At 51.4% G+C, this 17949-nt stretch overlaps 1 protein-coding gene across 7 annotated transcripts in view; it reads left to right on the top strand.

Moving 5' to 3' along the window:
* Positions 1-9901, top strand: part of RIMS3 (regulating synaptic membrane exocytosis 3) — a 34229-nt gene extending 24328 nt beyond the window's left edge. For all 7 annotated transcript variants that reach the window (XM_079917367.1, XM_079917363.1, XM_079917365.1 and 4 more), the window contains 5 exons: positions 2160-2301; positions 5523-5635; positions 8178-8279; positions 8617-8756; positions 9472-9901. In XM_079917367.1, coding sequence (XP_079773493.1) covers positions 2160-2301; positions 5523-5635; positions 8178-8279; positions 8617-8756; positions 9472-9684 — 710 coding nt within the window. In that variant the 3' untranslated portion in view covers positions 9685-9901. The remainder of the gene's footprint in view (positions 1-2159; positions 2302-5522; positions 5636-8177; positions 8280-8616; positions 8757-9471) is intronic.
* Positions 9902-17949: the final 8048 nt, after the last annotated feature.

The raw sequence follows: 17949 nt of genomic DNA, 5'->3' as shown, positions 1-17949 counted from the left end.
ACAATGTGGAGTTGGTGGAGGGGAGTGAAGAGTAGCATATCAGTGAACTGGGAGTCAGTGGGCCTAGGGTGTAGCCCCAGCTCTATGGGCGCTTGGACTCTAGGTTCCCCATCTGGGAAATGGCACTTCAGGATTCTGTAACTTCCCTACCCAGGGGCTCACAGTAGGTTGGGCAGATCAAAGAAGGTAAATTCTCTCCCAAATGGGTCAGAGCTTTCCTAAGCTCTAGAAGATGGGGGATTGGGGTCACGAGGTGGTGAGGCTCTGACTTCAGCTCAGGGTGTATGTTGGGGGGGTTTGAGGAGAAGGAGGGTGAAGTGTGGCCCCCACAGGCCCTTCTGTCTTCTAATCGGATTAGAGAGGATGTGGCAGTTAGGAGCAAGGGACAGGGCAAGTCCACCCCACCCACAATTATTGCCCGGCCCTCTGTGTGTGGTGGGTCACACACCATTTGTGGGTTTGCATCTGTGTGTGTGATTGAGCGGATGGGTTCAGCTCCTGGTGTTATTATGGTGTGGAGGTCACATGTGTGTGGCAGGCTGTGTCATGTGTACGTATGACTAAGACTCGGTAAGACCATTTGTGGCTGTGTGACTGTTACATGAACATGCACACGACCTTGTACGTGAGATCACTGTGTGAACATATGTGATTGTTGGCAATCATGTGTGTCTGCTTACGCCTGTGCGAAAGAAATATGCGTGAGCTAATAAGACTCTGTGTGTGGGGGGGGGGGCGGTGTGTGTAACAGAGACAGACACGTTGATGGTCTCACTGATTGCTGGTTAGTAGCTGTTCCAATATCCCAGAAGCTGGGGTGGTTCCAGAGGAGACATTCCTCCTTACAGCACCCCACTCCTAGTCCCCCCATCCCGTCCTCTCAGCCTTTCCTCTCCCGATGGGGCTTCCTGAAAGATAAGTAGGGCAAAGCAGGAGGAATAAAGGCCCCCTTCTCCCAGGCTGGGGTCTCAAACATCCCCTCCCGACCCACTGTTGGGTGTTAGTGGGAGAGCGAATTTCCAAGGTAACCAGCTCCCCCTTCCCCGCTGCTTTCAGGGGCTGTGCTGCCTCCCTCACCCTGGCCCCTCCCCATCCCTGTAAGCAACTCCACTCTCAATCTGCCTGGGCCTCTAACCAGTGACAGCAAAAGGCTCCTTTGGTGTAGTCCCTATCTGAGCGTCACTTCCCTCCCCGTCAGGCTCCTCAGGCAGCCAAGCTTCAGGAGGGGAAGTCCCTGAAAACCCACAACCTGTCTTCTGTCCGCCCCCCCGCCAGGCAGAGAGAGTGTCTAAAGGGACCACACTGCAATGCTGAGGAGGTTGCCATGGAAACCCAGGCAGGATGGTGCCGCTGCTAGGAGAGGCAAAGTGCCCTATGTTCCATGCAAGGCTGAAGAGGGGACCTAGGGGTAGAGGGCCCCCCGAACAGGAGCTACAGAGACACTGGGGGTGAGCTGTCACCACACAGCTTCTGAGGTTCTTCTGCAGACCTCTCCCTCAGAGCCAAAGTCAGTTCAGGTCAGCCTAGGAGTTTCTTTCTCAGTCTTATTTTTCTAGTGGCTTCTCCACCTCTCCACACACATCCCCCTCCACGTTCAGACCCACCTTGAGAATGGGTGTTAGTTTGCCAGGGTCAGGATTCACATGGGTTTGTTTGTCTTTTATAGGGCCTGTGAGGGTATCACAGAGGTGGGTTGTGATGTCTGGGAGTGACAGGCTTCAGGAGAGTACCTGGAAGAGGAAAAGCAAATCTGGAAATTCCAGAGAGGGCAAACTTTCCAGAAGAAGAAACTTAACCCTTTGGGGCAAGGGCTGAAATTGAGTGGCAAGGTGTGGGTCAGGGGAGCCTGGCAGGAAGGAGACCGAGGGTGGAGGGCTGCAGGGCTGAGCGCTGCCTGCTGACTCCCCACCCGTAGCCCCACCATCTCCACTCTGCCTCCAGCCATCCTTCTAGTCTGCTTTGTCTGCGTCACTGCCCTGAGCAGGGCCAGGGGTCAGGCTGCAGACCGGCTCTAGAGGTCATCGCAGCAGTGGCCCTGCCTCCAGTCAGGGCCCTGCCTATCCTGCCCCCTCCCAAGAGGATGACTTTAGCAGTGATCTCGGAGAAGCCTCCTCAGTGATCTGACCTGTTCCTTCTCTGTGCTTCTGGGGGTGTCACAGAAGGGGCCACCAAGAAACTGCGCAGCAACATCCGGCGGAGCACGGAGACGGGTGTTGCCGTGGAGATGCGGAGTCGGGTCCCTCGCCAGGGCAGCCGGGAGTCCACGGACGGGAGCACCAACAGCAATAGCTCCGATGGCACGTGCGTTCAGCCCACCCCCACCGTGTACCCACCCTCCACCGGGGTCCTCTGGTCACAGGCACAGGGCTGGAAAATCTGCTTGGGTTTCCAGCCCAGTTATCTGAGTTCCTCTGTATCCCCGCCTCCCTCTGTCCCCCTCCCCTGGACACCCGCTGTCTGGACCCCAGTCTTCCTATTGCTGTGGGCCTCTGTCTCCCATCAGAATACCCCAGTGGCCCAGGAGCAGTTCATCCCATCGGTATGTTTCATGCCTCCCACCTCCCAAGACCTCCATACCATCCTGCTCCAGAGGAAAGGGTTGGAAAAGAAAATGGGATCCTAAAATCTTTTAAATCTGAAACAGTTGTTACAGCTCAGCTGAATGGAGTTCTCACAGGTGGACTTGCTTGGAGCTTAGGGCAGGAGTTTGGACTAGATCACTTTTTCAAACTGGATGATGACTTACAGGCAGGAAGTAAAATCTGTTGAGTGGGTCAAAACCAGCATTAGAAAAGGAAATAGGAAATTCAAATGTATCCCATGGAGGAAGGAAAAATTACCTTGTGAACTTTTCAACAGATAGATAGATAGATAGATGCACGTAGGTCTATGACGTTAAGTGTATTTCTTATATATGCATATGTGTTGCAGCCGAAAACTGGAGAGTCTCTGGGTTAGATATCCCCTTGGATCTCTTCTAAATCTATGAAATGATGGTTATATGATTAAGATTTTCTGAATCAGCTTCATCAAGGCCCAGTGATCTCAGGATTCTGTGGCTCTATTATTTAAATTCTATGATCACGTGTCTTGCTACTGAGCCTGCTCCTATGAATGTGAGTAGCTGCTAGGATTTACCGTATGCAGAATGGCACTTCAGATCAGTGCCTCTTACCCTGGGGTCTACCAGCCACTATCAGGCCAAAACCAGTGTCTCATTTAATACAACAACCCTGAGGGATGTTGGTACTACCATTATTTCCATTTTACAAGTGGAGAAACTGAGGCACAGGAAGAGGGTATGGTACCTTTCCAAGGTCACAGCTATTAAGTGGTGGTGGAGTTAGGATTTGAATTAAGGACATTTGACCCTAAAACCTTTTTTCACAATCTCCACGCTCTCTATACTAAGCTCCTGAAATTCTGTGACCTCAAGAGTCTACGTTTCTTTTTGTTATAGTTGTTATCCTTTCTCTCTCTCTTTTTTTAATTGAAGTATAGCTGATTTACAATATTATGTTAGTTTCAGGTGTACAGGAAAGTGATTCGGTTATACGTATATATGTGTGTATATATATATTCTTTTGATTCTTTTCTATTAGAGTTTATTACAGGATATTGAATGTAGTTCCCTGTGCTATACAGTAGGTCCTTGTTGTTTATTTTTTAATATAGTAATATGTATCTATTAATCCCATATTCCCAATTTATCCCTCCTTTCCTCTCCTTTGGTAACCATAAGTTTGTTTTCTGTGTCTGTGAGTCTGTTTCTGTTTTGTAAATAAGTTTATTTGTACTATTTTTTAGATTCCACATATAAGTAATATGATATCATATTTGTCTTTCTCTGTCTGACTTACTTCACTTAGTATGATAATCTCCAGGTCCATCCATATTGTGCTGCATTATTTCATTCTTTTTTATGGCTGAGTAATATTCCATCATATTCATTCATATATATATATATATATAATGTCACATCTATATATATATGATATATATATATGTATCACATCTTCTTTATTGATTCATCTGTTGATAGACACTTAGTTGGCTTCCATATCTTGGCTATTCATTTAACCTTTTCAGATCCCATTATCCTAAAAATGTGATATTAGGCTATTGCAGGCTGTGGCCAATAAAAATGGATGGGCCTTGAAGCCCCTTCCTGGGGTGTGAAGGTTGAGGCTGGTAGAGGAGAGACACATGTCCTTTCCAATAAGTGTATGTAGCCTGTCTCCCCTTCCTGCCTGTCTCTGGCCAAGAGGGACTCAGGCCAAATGGTCCAACAGGGGATTCGTTCTGGGACAACATTTTCTCTCTCTAGGCAGGAGCCTGGGCTATTCTAGGAGATCTTAGAACTTTCTTTGGTCCATTGTAGCCTCTGGGCAGTTCTGGGCCAGCCCTCCCTCACCTGTCCTTTCTCTGCTGGCCTCCCCAGAACATAGGCTTGAGGACATGCAAAAGTAGCACATTTCCCGTGATGATCACACCAACAGCCGCAGTAACTACCGCTGATTGTTTCCTGTTTGTCTGGAGCTGCTCCTGCGCCATCTGCCCGAATCCTCACCATCACCCTGTATGAGTTGGGTTTTATCTCTGTTTTTGTTTTTTTTTTTTTTTTGGCGGTACGTGGGCCTCTCACTGTTGTGGCCTCTCCCGTTGCGGAGCACAGGCTCCGGATGCGCAGGTTCAGCGGCCATGGCTCACGGGCCCAGCCGCTCCGCGGCATGTGGGATCTTCCCGGACCGGGGCACGAACCCGTGTCCCCTGCATCGGCAGGCGGACTCTCAAACACTGCACCACCAGGGAAGCCCCCTCATCTCTGTTTTGTAGGCAAGGCAAGCCTCTTACCATTTGGAGCCTCTGTTGTCTCATCTGTAAAACTGGATAATAGCTCCTGCCACCCACAGTGGTGGTAAGGGTTAAATGATACAGTGGAGCATTTAGTGTGCTGTTGGCATCTGGCCAAATTTCAATCACTGTCAGTTTTTTCTGTTACTATTTCCAGGCTCCCCACAGCCATGGGCCACCCACCATCGCTTGTCATTAATCTCAAACCTGTAATTGTGTTATTTTGGTCTCAGTTGCTGTTTGGGATACCACCTCACATTGTTGACTTGGATTTCAAACTTATAGTCAACTAAAACTCAGTTCTTAGAACTCGTTCCAGGCATTGAAATTTCTGGCCTTTGTCTCTGGTTCTTGGCATTAACACCCCCTGGTGAGGACGCACGTGTCCAGCAAGCCCTGCCTTTTCAGGGTCGCCTTAGAAATTCTGGCGCTTGAGGATTAAATACCATGATTATGTATGTTTATTAGTCTCTTTTCTCAAGTGGCATCGGAGTATTTTTCTTTAATGTGCAGAGATGAACAGTTCTGTTTGACCCCAGCCATAGTAGTACACTCGCACGTTGTAGAGGGGAGTTTGAGGCACAGAGGGAGTGCCCAGTGCCCCAGGGGCAGAACCACTGCGTCCCGCCATCCAGATGCCCTCAAGCATCTCCTGCCTCCTTCTCCAGGTTCATATTCCCCACCACCCGGCTTGGAGGTGAAAGCCAGTTCAGCGATTTCCTGGATGGCCTGGGACCAGCCCAGATTGTTGGGCGACAGACGCTGGCAACGCCACCAATGGGTGAGTCTTCTCAAGGGCAGGGTGAGTGGGGCAACGGCAGCCACGCAGCAGGAAGGGTGAGCTCAGCGGGGGCCCTGCGTGATGCGATGCAAGCAGCAGAAAGGGGTCCTCGCTCAGGCTTTTGTGCCAGTGAGGAGGAGTCAGTATGCACACTCCTCAGTCCCTCCCGCAGCAGAGAGGAGAGGGTTCCAGCCTTTCTCCGCCAGCCGCCCTGCAGCAGCTTTTCCAGCACATTCCCTCCCTCGCATCACCACACACTCACCCACTCTCTCACCGCCTACTGTGTGCCCAGCTGTGCGAAGTGCCAGGCATAAAATGGTGAACAAAAATCATCATGGCATTGACATCCATGGAGTCTGCTCCATCACTGATTATCTGTGGGACCTTGGCCAAGTCACATCCCTTCTCTGAGCCTCAGTTTCCTCATCTGTAAGATGGGAATAATAATGCCTGCCATAGTTCTGCGATCTAAAGACAATGTATTGAGTCCCTATTTGATACTTTGCATGAAATATTTCATTTACGCCTTAGGAACCGTGTCTGATTTGACTTGTTACTTCTAACAGTGCCTGGCACCTAGAAGACTTTTAGTAATTTTCTCATCCTTCTTCTCTGCAGCTAGGAAGTACTCCCTACAGTCTATTCTTGGTCCTTTTAGCTGCAGTTCTGGCTCCCTCCCTCTCTCTCTCCCTTAGATCCTGGCTGTGTTGGCTTCAAGCAGCAACTCCCAGGCTAGCTTCCCCAGAGATGCCTCCTCACCTCCACCCTTCCTTCCCCATCAGTCTGACCTCAGCCCTTACATAGACAGTGTCTAACCTTTGACCTCACAGCAAATGAGGAAGTTGAGTGCAGACAGTGCCCTGCTGTGAACCATGCAGTGGAGCTGGCATTCCATTCCAAGCCAGGACTCCTCCCACTGTACTGCCCTGTCTTCCTCTAAACTGCTTACACAGGAGCCTTTGTCTGCTGGAAGAGGGGTCCACAGGGACCCTCATAGGGTGAATGTCAGCTCCCACTGGGCTCTTGGGTGGGATTTGGCTAATCCCCAGCCCTTGCTTTCAGACTTTTTTTTTTAAATTAATTAATTAATTTATTTATTTTTGGCTGGGTCTTCGTTGCTGTGAAGGGGCTTTCTTCATTGTGGTGCGCAGGCTCCTCATTGTGGTGGCTTCTCTTGTTGCAGAGCACAGGCTCTAGGCACACGGGCTTCAGTAGTTGCAGCACGCAGGCTCAGTAGTTGTGTCTCATGGGCTCTAGAACGCAGGCTCCGTAGTTGTGGCACATGGGCTTAGTTGCTCCACGGCATGTGGAATCTTCCCGGACCAGGGCTCGAACCTGTGTACCCTGCACTGGCAGGCGGATTCTTAACCGCTGCGCCACCAGGGAAGTCCACTTTCAGGCTTTCAAGGGCTTGGATAGTCTGCTTTGGGCCAAGGGCTGGGAGGCAGTGAGAGGAACCAGCCGCTTCCACAAGGCTAATACGCCATCACAGCCTAGAACACTTGTGTGTGGTGCCCCCTGGTGTCCTAAACTGGGAAGGACAGGTTTGCCTTGGCTCACCTTGTTAGAGATGTTACAGTGAGACGTGGAGATTAATTCCTGAGACCTCCCCCTCCCTATTCCCCATGGGGAGCTCAGGAATAGCTAGAGGGAGAGGGATGAATTCCAGGATGTCTCCTGAAAGTCATAATTCTCCATCTTCCAAAGTGTGCAAATACAAACAGTTGCTGTTGCATGACGGCTCAGAGAATCTAAAACGGGTGGCTAAACCCAAAGTCTGGCCCATTTTAGTTTTTCTGCATCAGGCTTATGATTCTGCACCCCTTTGAAGGACATCCCAAGTGACTAGTGCAGAATTGCAAATTCTGCTAACCTGTGTCAAACAAAGCCAAGAGTTCTAGAAGTCAGACGACTGATATGACTCCACACACAGAACTTGCCCCAGCTGGATAATCCATTTTGTGGGGCACAGAGAGGAGTTCTCACGCTGTGCTCCCGGGACATCTGCTGCCTTCCCCCCATCCTTTATCAAGGGTACGAGCAGGCCCTCATTTCCAGGACGTGCCTCATGTCCTGGGCAGGCTTGTATCTCAGCGTCTCTCCAAACTGATATCCTTTAAATATTTGTTTGATGTTTGTTTAGGGGAGTGGCTGATGACCACTGTGCAGAAGGTGAAGAAGAGCTACTGAGCCCACAGCCTCCCCTCTGTCTTCCTGACACAGGAAGCTCTGTCCCCAAACTTGCTATTCTGCTCGGTGAAGCAGAACACCCCTCCACCGCCCATAACCAGGCTTACATTTGTTGTTCCCCAAACAGGCCCCTTGAGGGTCATGCCCCCATCCCACCGTAAGGGCCCTGTCAAAGCATTTCTCAGCTGCTTTAACGTGGTCTCCCGAGAGCAGCTCCGGCGCGTACAGTTTTGTCCATCTTGTGCCCTTTCCAGCACTGGAACATCCTCTGCAGACTGGCATGCTGCATGGTGGCTGGCCGGCCTGCCCGTTGGTCTGGCTCTGCCTGAACTGTCCCTCTTCTCCCTTGCAGGGGATGTGCACATTGCCATCATGGACCGGAGCAGCCAGCTGGAGGTGGAAGTGATTGAGGCTCGGGGCCTGACCCCCAAACCAGGCTCCAAATCGCTCCCAGGTGAAGCAGATCAGCTGGGAGAGGGATTTTGGAAACGAGGTCCTGCCAGGGAGGGATGTACAGCTGAGTTCTGGGTCTAGAGAGTCCCAGCTCCCCACTGGCCTAACCAGTATTCTCAACACTGGAGTCACGGATTGCCTGGAAGGCCAGTGAGTGGGGGGAGGGGGAGGGGAGGATGGAAGAGTCGGTGTTGAGCCCATCTCTCCACCTGCTGTCTGCTGGTCAGCTCAGCCAGCTCACCCTGCTCCCCTCCAGGATCACATGGAGGTTAGGGGATGGGCAGGCCACAGCAGTCTCCCCTGGACACCTCCCCATCCTGCTCTCTTCCATCCCTCAGCCACCTATATCAAGGTTTACCTACTTGAGAACGGGGCCTGCTTGGCCAAGAAGAAGACAAAGGTGGCCAAGAAGACCTGTGATCCCCTGTACCAGCAGGCTCTGCTCTTTGACGAGGGGCCCCAGGGCAAGGTGCTGCAGGTGAGTGTCATGGGGCCAGTGGGGCGGGGCAACTCTCAAAGACTGTAATTTAAAATTTGTCTTATTTATGATTTATCTTGTGCCAGACGCATTAAATATGCTTTACCCATTTTTTGTTACAACCTGGTGAAGGTGTTTTTCTCCCTGTCGATTCATAAGGACACCAAGGTTCGAGGGAATAACTCGGTTGCCCCCAGGTTGCACAGCTGGTAGGTAGAAGCAGGGTTTGACCACCATCTTCTTCCACCTGGTGCTAATGTTGATTGTCCCACTGTGATCCAGCAGCAGAGCGGGAGCTGTGACCCAGGTCCTGGACTCTCAGTCTGCTCCCCACTCAGGAAGGTTGTCATCTGGGATGCTGAGAAGCTCTGGAAGTCAGACCCAGGTTCTAATCCCAGCTATGCCACCAATTACTGTGTATCTTTGGGTTAGTTAATTAACCTCTCTGAGATACATTTCCTTTTTGTAGAAATAATAATACCTAGCACGTCTACCTAGATGGTTGTAACAGCTGAGATAACGTATATAAAGCCTGTAGGGTCGAGCCTGGCACATCTTAAGTGCTCGGTAAGTTGCTGCCCAAAGTCAGTGTGAGTTCTGCCTCTCTCTGTCCCATCTGTGCCCTGGCAAAACTTCTACATGGTTCCTGGACCCACTGCCCAGCCCTGGAGTTGGAGATGTGGCTCAGCTCCTCTCTCTTCCTCCCCACTGGCAGGTGATTGTCTGGGGAGACTATGGCCGCATGGACCACAAGTGCTTCATGGGCATGGCCCAGATCATGCTGGACGAGCTGGACCTGAGTGCCGCGGTCACCGGCTGGTACAAACTCTTCCCCACGTCCTCAGTGGCAGACTCTACGCTCGGCTCCCTCACCAGGCGCCTGTCCCAGTCCTCCCTGGAGAGTGCCACGAGCCCCTCAGGCTCCTAAGGGCCTCAGGAAGAGGCCTGGATGCAGTGTGGGAAGGGGTGCTGCCACCCCCCGTCTCCTCCCCTGTACATAGTCTTCACGTCTTTCTGGACCCCTTGCCTTGCTGCATGCCTGTTGGCTACTGGGCCTGTCCCAGCTGGCAGTGGAGACTCTAGTATGTGTGCGTGTGTGTCTGTGTGTGTGTCTGTGTGTGACCATGTTAGATCTGCTCATTTGTCTGGGTGTATTTGGTCTTAGTGACTATATGGGCTGAAATCCACGTCTCTCTGTGTCTCGTTGTGAAGAAACCCAAAGGAGAGTTGCGTGGACGGGACTCCACTTGAGTCCAGGGGTGGAAGTGGGAGACGCAGCCATTGTCCATCCCACCTGGTCCTAGGCTCAGGGCAGAGCCCGCGTGTCCCCGCCTGTGCCTGTTCTTGGTGGTCCCTGCTTAGTTTTCTGTCTTGTTCTTTGTTCCACCTCTGCCTCTCCCAGCGCCTCTGCTCTTTTTTGAGGAATGTAGCGTCCACTGCAGCTGGCCACAGCGAGGCCCCTCTGGGAACCCTGACACCCCTCCTCTTCGCTGGGCACTCCGGCTGCTCTTCCCACCGAATGCATCCACAGCACGTAGCATCTCACCTAGCGCCCTGGCCAGGGCTCCGGGAGGCAGACGATGCCGGGCAGCTGAGGGCTTAAAGACCACTTTCTCCCTCGGGCCGGCGCCACCTCCTTCCTACAAGTGAGATTGAAGGAGGTGTCAGTTCCCAGGGTTGCAGGCCAGGTACCTTGGAGGAAAGTGCTGGTACCTCCCTTAGAATTGTTCACCTCCTGTTTCCCTCCAAGCCTCCTCACTTGCGACATGCCAAAGGAGCTCTCCCAGCGGACCCCAGGTGGTGTGGAGTGGACGGTCTTGACATGCAAGAGGTTGGCCTCATAGGGACGTTACCTGCCAAAGTGGGCAGCCCCTGGCGGCACCTGTGTCCATCCCAGTTCCTGAGGGTGGCCCTGTGCCCCTCTGGGCTCGTCCTGGAGGGGCCTGGCTTGTTGAGGATGTGCCCAGGGCAGGGCTGCTGGCAGGAATGAGGAGGGCTGGGGCTGACTTGCTCTGTGAAGCCTGTCCGACCTTTGGGGATTAGCTGCATGAAGTTGATTATTGGGGGCTCTATTTTTTTTTTTTTTTCCTCTTTTCTAGACCAGGGTCCATGTCTGGGAGCTCAGATTCACTGAGGCTTCAGCCTCCTGGCTCCACGGACAGCTTGGCTGTAGACTCTAGACCATCACGGTCACCAGCTCTGTATAAGCAATACTCCCCCCTCTCGGCCTCCCTGCCCCCTGCCCTCTGCCGCTGCCCTCTGGAGGGTAGCCTGGCCTGCTCTAGACACCGCGCCTGCCTCTGCTTTCTTTCCACCCTTGTCTGGTTGGAGCTTCCCAAAGCCACTCAAACCCTGACCTGATTGGACAGCTGGGTCCTGGGGGTGGGCACCAGGGCCTGGACTGGACCTTGTGAGATGTCTGCTGGGAATCCTGAAGTCTGGCTCGGGAGTGCCCAAATCTGTCCCTCTCCTTCCTCAGGTCTAGCATGAAAGGCAAGAGGTTGCCCAGGAGGTGGACACAGCAGCCCTTGGGTTCATGTCTGGTGGGGTGGAAAGAGGCAGCAGGAGGGGTCAAGGCCTGGGACAGGCTCGCGCTCTGCCTCTTCCCCAGATATCACCCCTGAGAGCTGCATTGACTCTAACCTGCATACGTGGGGATCCGTGGAGAGGTGCTTGGACTCCATCCATAAGCGAAGCCAGACGGGCCTGGGGGTCGATTCCGAGGCAGGCAGGTGGAGACAGAGGCTGAGACAGAGCCATCCCCACCGAGGGGTCCTTTCTGGCAGGAACCACATTAGGCTGAAGCCAGGGCCTGGCCACGTCCCTCCTGTGAAAACCAGGGGGAGAAGCCAGGTCCCCACTGGTCCTGCCCACAGACAAAAAGTGGGTGAGGGCAGTAAGGACAAGATAAGCTCCTGGGCTCCTGACTCCTGCTGGAGACTCCATTCCTGTATTATCATGGCGGGAACGCTTGTGTGTGTGGAGAGACAGCTAGGCTGAGTTTTCTCTTTCTGCAGAGATTCTCTCCTAGGGTCAGACTGGGTAACGCATGCATTTCTCATGTTTCTAAAATAAGGCAAAGGGCTCTGTGCTCCTAGATCCTAGGGTGGGGAGTGGGGGTGGGAACTCGCTTGCAAGAGCGTATTTCTGTGTCCTGTGGGTGACGCAGAGCAGCCACCCTCAGGATGGGTGAAAACCCTTGACGCCTTCGGGGTGGTGGGATGATTAGTGACCCACAGGACGGCGTAGACATTTGCCGATGTGGCACTGAGCGGTGATACGCAGACCGTGCGGTTACCCCCAGGGAACGGGGGTATCAGTGGGGGTGTCGCCCTCATTCCTCTAGAGGCGCAGGAAGACGGAAGGAGCTACCAGCAGAGGCTGCTGCTGGGGAGCTGAAGGCGGCTGGCCTCTTGCCTCTGAGGAAGGTTGGCTGGTGCAGGGAAGGTTCTAGCCAGAGGTGGGGCCTGACCTGTCGGTGACTTGGGCTGACCTGCCTACGGCCCCCAGCTGCCAAGACTGCCCAAGAGCTGGGCCACGCCACTGTTCCACCTCGATAGTGGGAAGTCATTCCCCACACAAGTTGATGTCGGGGAATTATTTTTAACCCTTTGTACCAAATTAAGTTACTAATCCCCACCTGGATTTTTCTCCCATGAGGGTAAAGTCAAGTGAGACTCCGTGTATGACGGTGGTGGTGAGTGGCTGGATTTAAGGGTCTGTCTGTCAGCCTCGTGGATGCAGGGGCTTGTTTGAAAAGCTGTTCTGGAGCTAGCCTGTCCCAGGAGAGGAGGGAGCACACGTGTGACTGCTGCCCTTCCCTGGAGCGGGCAGCCTCTGTCCCTTGAAGAAGGCATGGCGGGGAGGGAAGGAACATGATCCCCCCAGTGTCCTGACTCCACATGCCCTCTCCTTACCCCAGGGGACCCTGGGGCTGATGACAGGGTGGGCTCTTTGTCATTCCATCTTCCTCTGCTCAGGCAGGATTCGTGGAAGATGTGGCAGAGACAGCAGTGGTCCTGCAGCGATGCTGGGCTGAGGGCAGGAACCATGACAGATGATTCCGAACATCTGTCTTCACGTTTCTGCTCTGTTCAATCTGTCCCACTTCCTTCATAGACTCCTTCCCTAAAGGGAAGTCTGTGATGGGTCTTTGGTATGAATCAGGCTCCAGCAAATGGGGCCAAGTCTTGGTTCTTCCCTGAAGAATCATATCCCCTTTGTCAAGCCATCTCCTAAACTACTCCCCACCCAGTCTCTCCCCCCACCCAGCACTCCTAGGAAAGGAGCCCTCAGGAGGCTGTCAGTATGCAGCAAGCCCAGGCACTGCCAGCATTTCAGGGGGCCAAGAGAGAGGGTGTCTCTCTAGCTCACCACTCGTGGGATCACTGGTTCTCCCAGGGGCCTGACCCCAACCAGGGCAAGCATGCCTGAGCTCTTCTTTACTGCCAGCCTTGAGGAGAGCAGAAGCCTCACACCCCTTTCAAAGACGCTAGAGCCCTCCAAGGGTACTCTTTTGGAAATGAAATGTAGCACAATCTTAGACTGCGTTACCAGGAGCCCTGGCACGCAACCAGGGTTCTTGCTCCACACCCTGCTGTCCAGGAGATGCCGTGCTCCTCCCCCGCCAGGGCTCCAGAGCTCCTGATACCTCCGGTTCCCCATCTTCAGCCCAGAAAGCATCAGGGCTTCAGGAAAGCTGCTCTTCCGCTTCTTTGATTACTTCCTGCACTGTGCGAAGCCCGTGCAAGCAGTTGCCGCCTTTGCTTGGTGGTGGAGACAGGTGGCGTGTTCTTCAGGGCCAGGCGGTGGTCCAGCAGGGTTTCTGCAGTGGCTGCAAGGAGAGGGAAAAGAAGAGGCCTGCTGCCCTGCCGACTGCTCCCTTTCTCTTCCTCTCCCCGGAGTTTTCTTCTCCAATATCCTGACACAGAAAGAGGTTCTCTAAAATGCTGCTTCCTATACTGGATTACCGTTCACTGAATGATCAGGAAGGAGATAGGAATGTAGACTCATCCCTTGCCTTCTCCTTCAAGTCTGCTTTTCACTCAGGTCAGAAGAAATTGGGTCAAAACAAAACAATCATGACTGAAGGGCAGGGGAACCCCGCCCGATCCAGTGAGGCCTGATGGGGGCTGGATAAGCCTAGTCTGGCTGGGAAAGGGTTATTTTGAAAGAGTGCCTGAGCATCTCAGAGCGACGTCAGTGATGCCAAAGAGAGCAACTTGGCCTCCTCGGGCACCAGCTCTGCCAGCTGAGCCGCACACGTGCAGCTCAGGTGTCAGCATGCCCGACGGTGGGACCTTGTTCTCTGACAAAGGGCTTAATCTTTCCATGTAGCAAAGCAACTTCCCCTCCCCCAAACCCTGAGCTCAGGCTTTTGTGGGCCCAGCAAGGCTGTGCCTGTGAAGGAAACTGGCATTCCCGCAGAGGCCCAGACTGGCTTGGGGAGGATGCTCGTCAAAAAGCGTGAGTGTTACTGCTCTGGGAAAACCTTCCCAGGCTCTGATTGGAAACTTGGCCAGTAAGGACAGGAGCCTTCGCCCTCCCTGGGAGCTCACACTGATGCCAGGAAGGGTCCTTGGGACTGGGTTCCAGAGAGCTTGGCAAAGAGAAATGGGCCCTGGGAATTCCAAAGGCAACAGAGCATCCGCCCCAATGGCCAGTGGCCTGGACAGCTGGCTACGGAGAATCAAAGGCTATTATATGCAGGCCAGACTTGTGCAAGACTCCTCACTTTTCTGGGCCTCAGCTTCCTCATGTGCAAAACCAGAGCATTTGCTAGTTACTCCACGTTTCCCTCCAGGTTTTAAGTCTAATCTGGAGTTGATGAGGGTCGTGAGCCTGGTGCACCCGGCACCTGGCTCCACAGGCTGGTTCCTTCCAGACCCGGGTGCCCAGGCTGGGTGCAGGTCCTCACCCGTCCATGCCCAGATGCTGCTTCTGACAAGAACTCTGGGAATCCTAACAGACTCTTCTTCCACCTCTTCCGGGTTTGTTGTTGTTTTCTTACGTAATGAGATTAATTAAGGCTTGTCTACAATGGACTTTTCCCAAGGTGCTGATGTGATGTCACAACCTCAGATGCATCCTGCGTAGGTCAGTATCCCCACCAGCAGATGAGGCTGGGTTGGTCCTCATTTCTGCTTCTAGAATGAGACAACGGGAGAATTTTAAAGGGAGATGCTCTCTGATGGGAGGAGAGAGGGAACTTATTTCCCTTCAAAGTATTTTGCTTCTTGAAACAAAAAATGACTCTTCTCCAGAATGTCTTTTACCAGACACCGTCTCAGCAGGCAGAGTGGCTGCTGCTTTCTTAGGAAAAGTTGGCCTGATTATTCCATCCACTCCTTTAGAATGTAAATTCATAGGAGGCAAGGACCCCTTTTTTAGAATTTCTAAATGCATCCTGCAAAGAGAGAGAGCAGATAGGGCCTGAGAAGCACACTGTTTAGATAAGAAGCAATTAGCCTTTTCTATCTGTGCTCTATACATTTTCTATGCGCAGCATCTTTCCAAACTCGTTGTGGCTCCCAGGTGGCAGGTGGTTGGATGGGAAGGACTGCCGGCTGTTTCTTACAACACTCTTGCCAATTCCCTTGAGGAGAAAATTCTTCACATGGCTTCTGCATGTACAGTATTTGGGCAGCAAAAAATGATTAAAGTCCGTTTGAAAATGGTTTCATGTGTTGCTTTCTGCAGATGGTTCTTAATTCTAGGAGAGAGAAAACAGGGTTCCAGGCGACTAAACAAGGAGGAAGAAGATGCCTTGTCTGAGAGGCAGAGAGAAGTACATTTCAGAAAAAGGCTGACCTGGGCTTCTGACTCCTGTTTGGGAAATCTGTTGCCGCAATGATGTCATTGGGCCATGGAATCTGACTGTTCCAGGCAGCTTCCTGGCTCTGTCTCCCAGGATCCCTGCTTACAAGCCCTCAAAGCCTTCTATTCCCACAGATTCCACAGAGGATGCCCAGAGCCAAATAGAGGGAAAGATAAGGTGGAGCTAAGGCCACTGCTTTTGACCCACTGCTGCTTTCTGAGCTCTTGGGTCCAGTAGCTCTTCTCAGGCATGTGGCTGGGGTACTCTTGCTTATTTCAGCCACACCTGATATAAGCAGTAAACATAGCTGTTGACCTCCAGTGCTGTGACACCTGGAACACCCCTTCCTCTCCCTCGAGGAGGGACACAGCCACTTCTGGGCAGTGCCATTGTCCTCCTAGGACTGGGTCTGGGAGTACAGAAGATGGACAAAGTATAGTAATGTCATAGCACATGCTTGCCGGGGGAAAGGCTGACATCTGCCATCCCAAGAGCCCTTCAGAGTGACCTCCACTGCTTTGGCTCTGGCCCTTGGCCTTGCAGTTCCAGTGGGCTCCACCTCTAGATGTAAGGCCCGTGAGACCTATATGTAAGCTCTGGTGCTCCCCAGGTTCTGTCTTTACTTTTTTCCCACTTCTGCTCTCGGAGACATCTCATGCACTGTCATGAATTTAAGAACTTCTGTGCTTCTAGCCAGTAAAATTTTCAAAAAAAGGAAGAAAAGACAAGAGGGACAGACAACAAAAACTGAGATCCAGAGAAATTCTTCAAACAGAAGGAATATTGTACATACCGCATAGGGTTTTGGGGGGATTCAAGTGAGGTAATATGTTTACAGTGCTCAGAACATGCCTGGCACATAGCATTTATTATGTTTGCTATTATAAAGGAAATGGTGGAAAGGCTGAGATGTAAGAAAGAAAAGTGAGCAAAGAAATAAGATTAGTAAATATTAATATATACATTATAAAACTATAATAATGCTTACTTTTTAAAATTAAATATACTAAAATATTGGAGAATAGTAGCACATAAATTGGTCCTTGGAACGTTCTTGGAGGCTAAACACATTGAATAACTTCAATCTTCCTTAAGTATCCATTCTAAAATCTAGAGTAAATACTGAGAAAATAGAAATAGAACCAAGTAGATTCAAAAATCCTAAATACAAACTATGAAGTCCAAGAGTGTACTAAAAAATGATACATCATGATCAACTGGTGTTAATCCCAGAAAACAGGGGTGGTTCATTAGATAAATTCACTGTAATTCACCACGTCAATAGACTAAAGGAGAAAAATAATTATCCTAATGCAGAAAAAGCATTTTATAAGGTTTAATCCTATTTGTAATAAAACTACTGGCAAATAGAAGGTAACTTTCTTGATTCTATAAGAGACATGTACCAAAAAACCTATAGTAAATATTATGTTAATGAAAACACTTAACATATTCTAAGACCAATGAAAGGAGAATCAATGATGTTTCTTGGACCTGTCAGAGAACTGATGTTGCAAGGCAAACTGCTACCTTGAAATCTGGAAAGACAAGCATGTACAGAGAATTAGAGCTAGTATATGCTTACCAGGAGAACCCACTGGAGCCAAACACTGATGGAACACTTAAATGTTAATATTAACTAATTGCTGGAGGCTGAGTGTGGACTAGTTTGAGATGACAAACAACTGGAGGCTGGGAAGGGGTGCACATGTTGATGGACTTTTTCTCTAGGCATCTATAGTAAAGACCTGAGAAAGACCTAGTGGTTTTATCAGGGGGAGGGGAAGCGAAAAGTTCTGGAAAACATCCAGAGCCTCCTCCATGACAAAAGCCTCCTCTCCAGGGAAAACACTTAACCAGAGCCCACCCTACCCTGGAGAAGGGCTTTTTCCCCATTCTAGGGCCCTCTAGATTTCCTGTCTCACCTAAGGGGAAAAGAAAAGCTAAGAAACACCTGTGAAAAAAATCACAACACAGGGAAATAGACCCATTAAAAGAGTGAGGTGCGGGCTTCCCTGGTGGCGCAGCGGTTGAGAGTCCGCCTGCCGATGCAGGGGACACGGGTTCGTGCCCTGGTCCGGGAAGAATCCCACATGTCGCGGAGCGGCTGGACCCGTGAGCCATGGCTGCTGAGCCTGCGCGTCCGGAGCCTGTGCTCTGCAACGGGAGAGGCCACAACAGTGAGAGGCCCGCCTACCGCAAAAAAAAAAAAAAATTGAGGTGCAATCATATTATAGGATGCTTCCTCTGCCCCACAGCTTATCCCCATATGAACAGGGACCTAGTGGCTTACAGTTGAAATAGCTGTAAGACACAGCCTCTGAGAGAAGCCCCAGACACAGCCTCTGAGGGAAGCCCCAAATCAAGAGGTGGAAA

Source organism: Stenella coeruleoalba, assembly GCF_951394435.1.
Source record: "Stenella coeruleoalba genome assembly, chromosome: 1".
Taxonomy (NCBI): Eukaryota; Metazoa; Chordata; class Mammalia; order Artiodactyla; family Delphinidae; genus Stenella; species Stenella coeruleoalba.
Note: the sequence above shows the minus strand (reverse complement) of the source record. Positions and strands in the feature narration are given on the sequence as shown.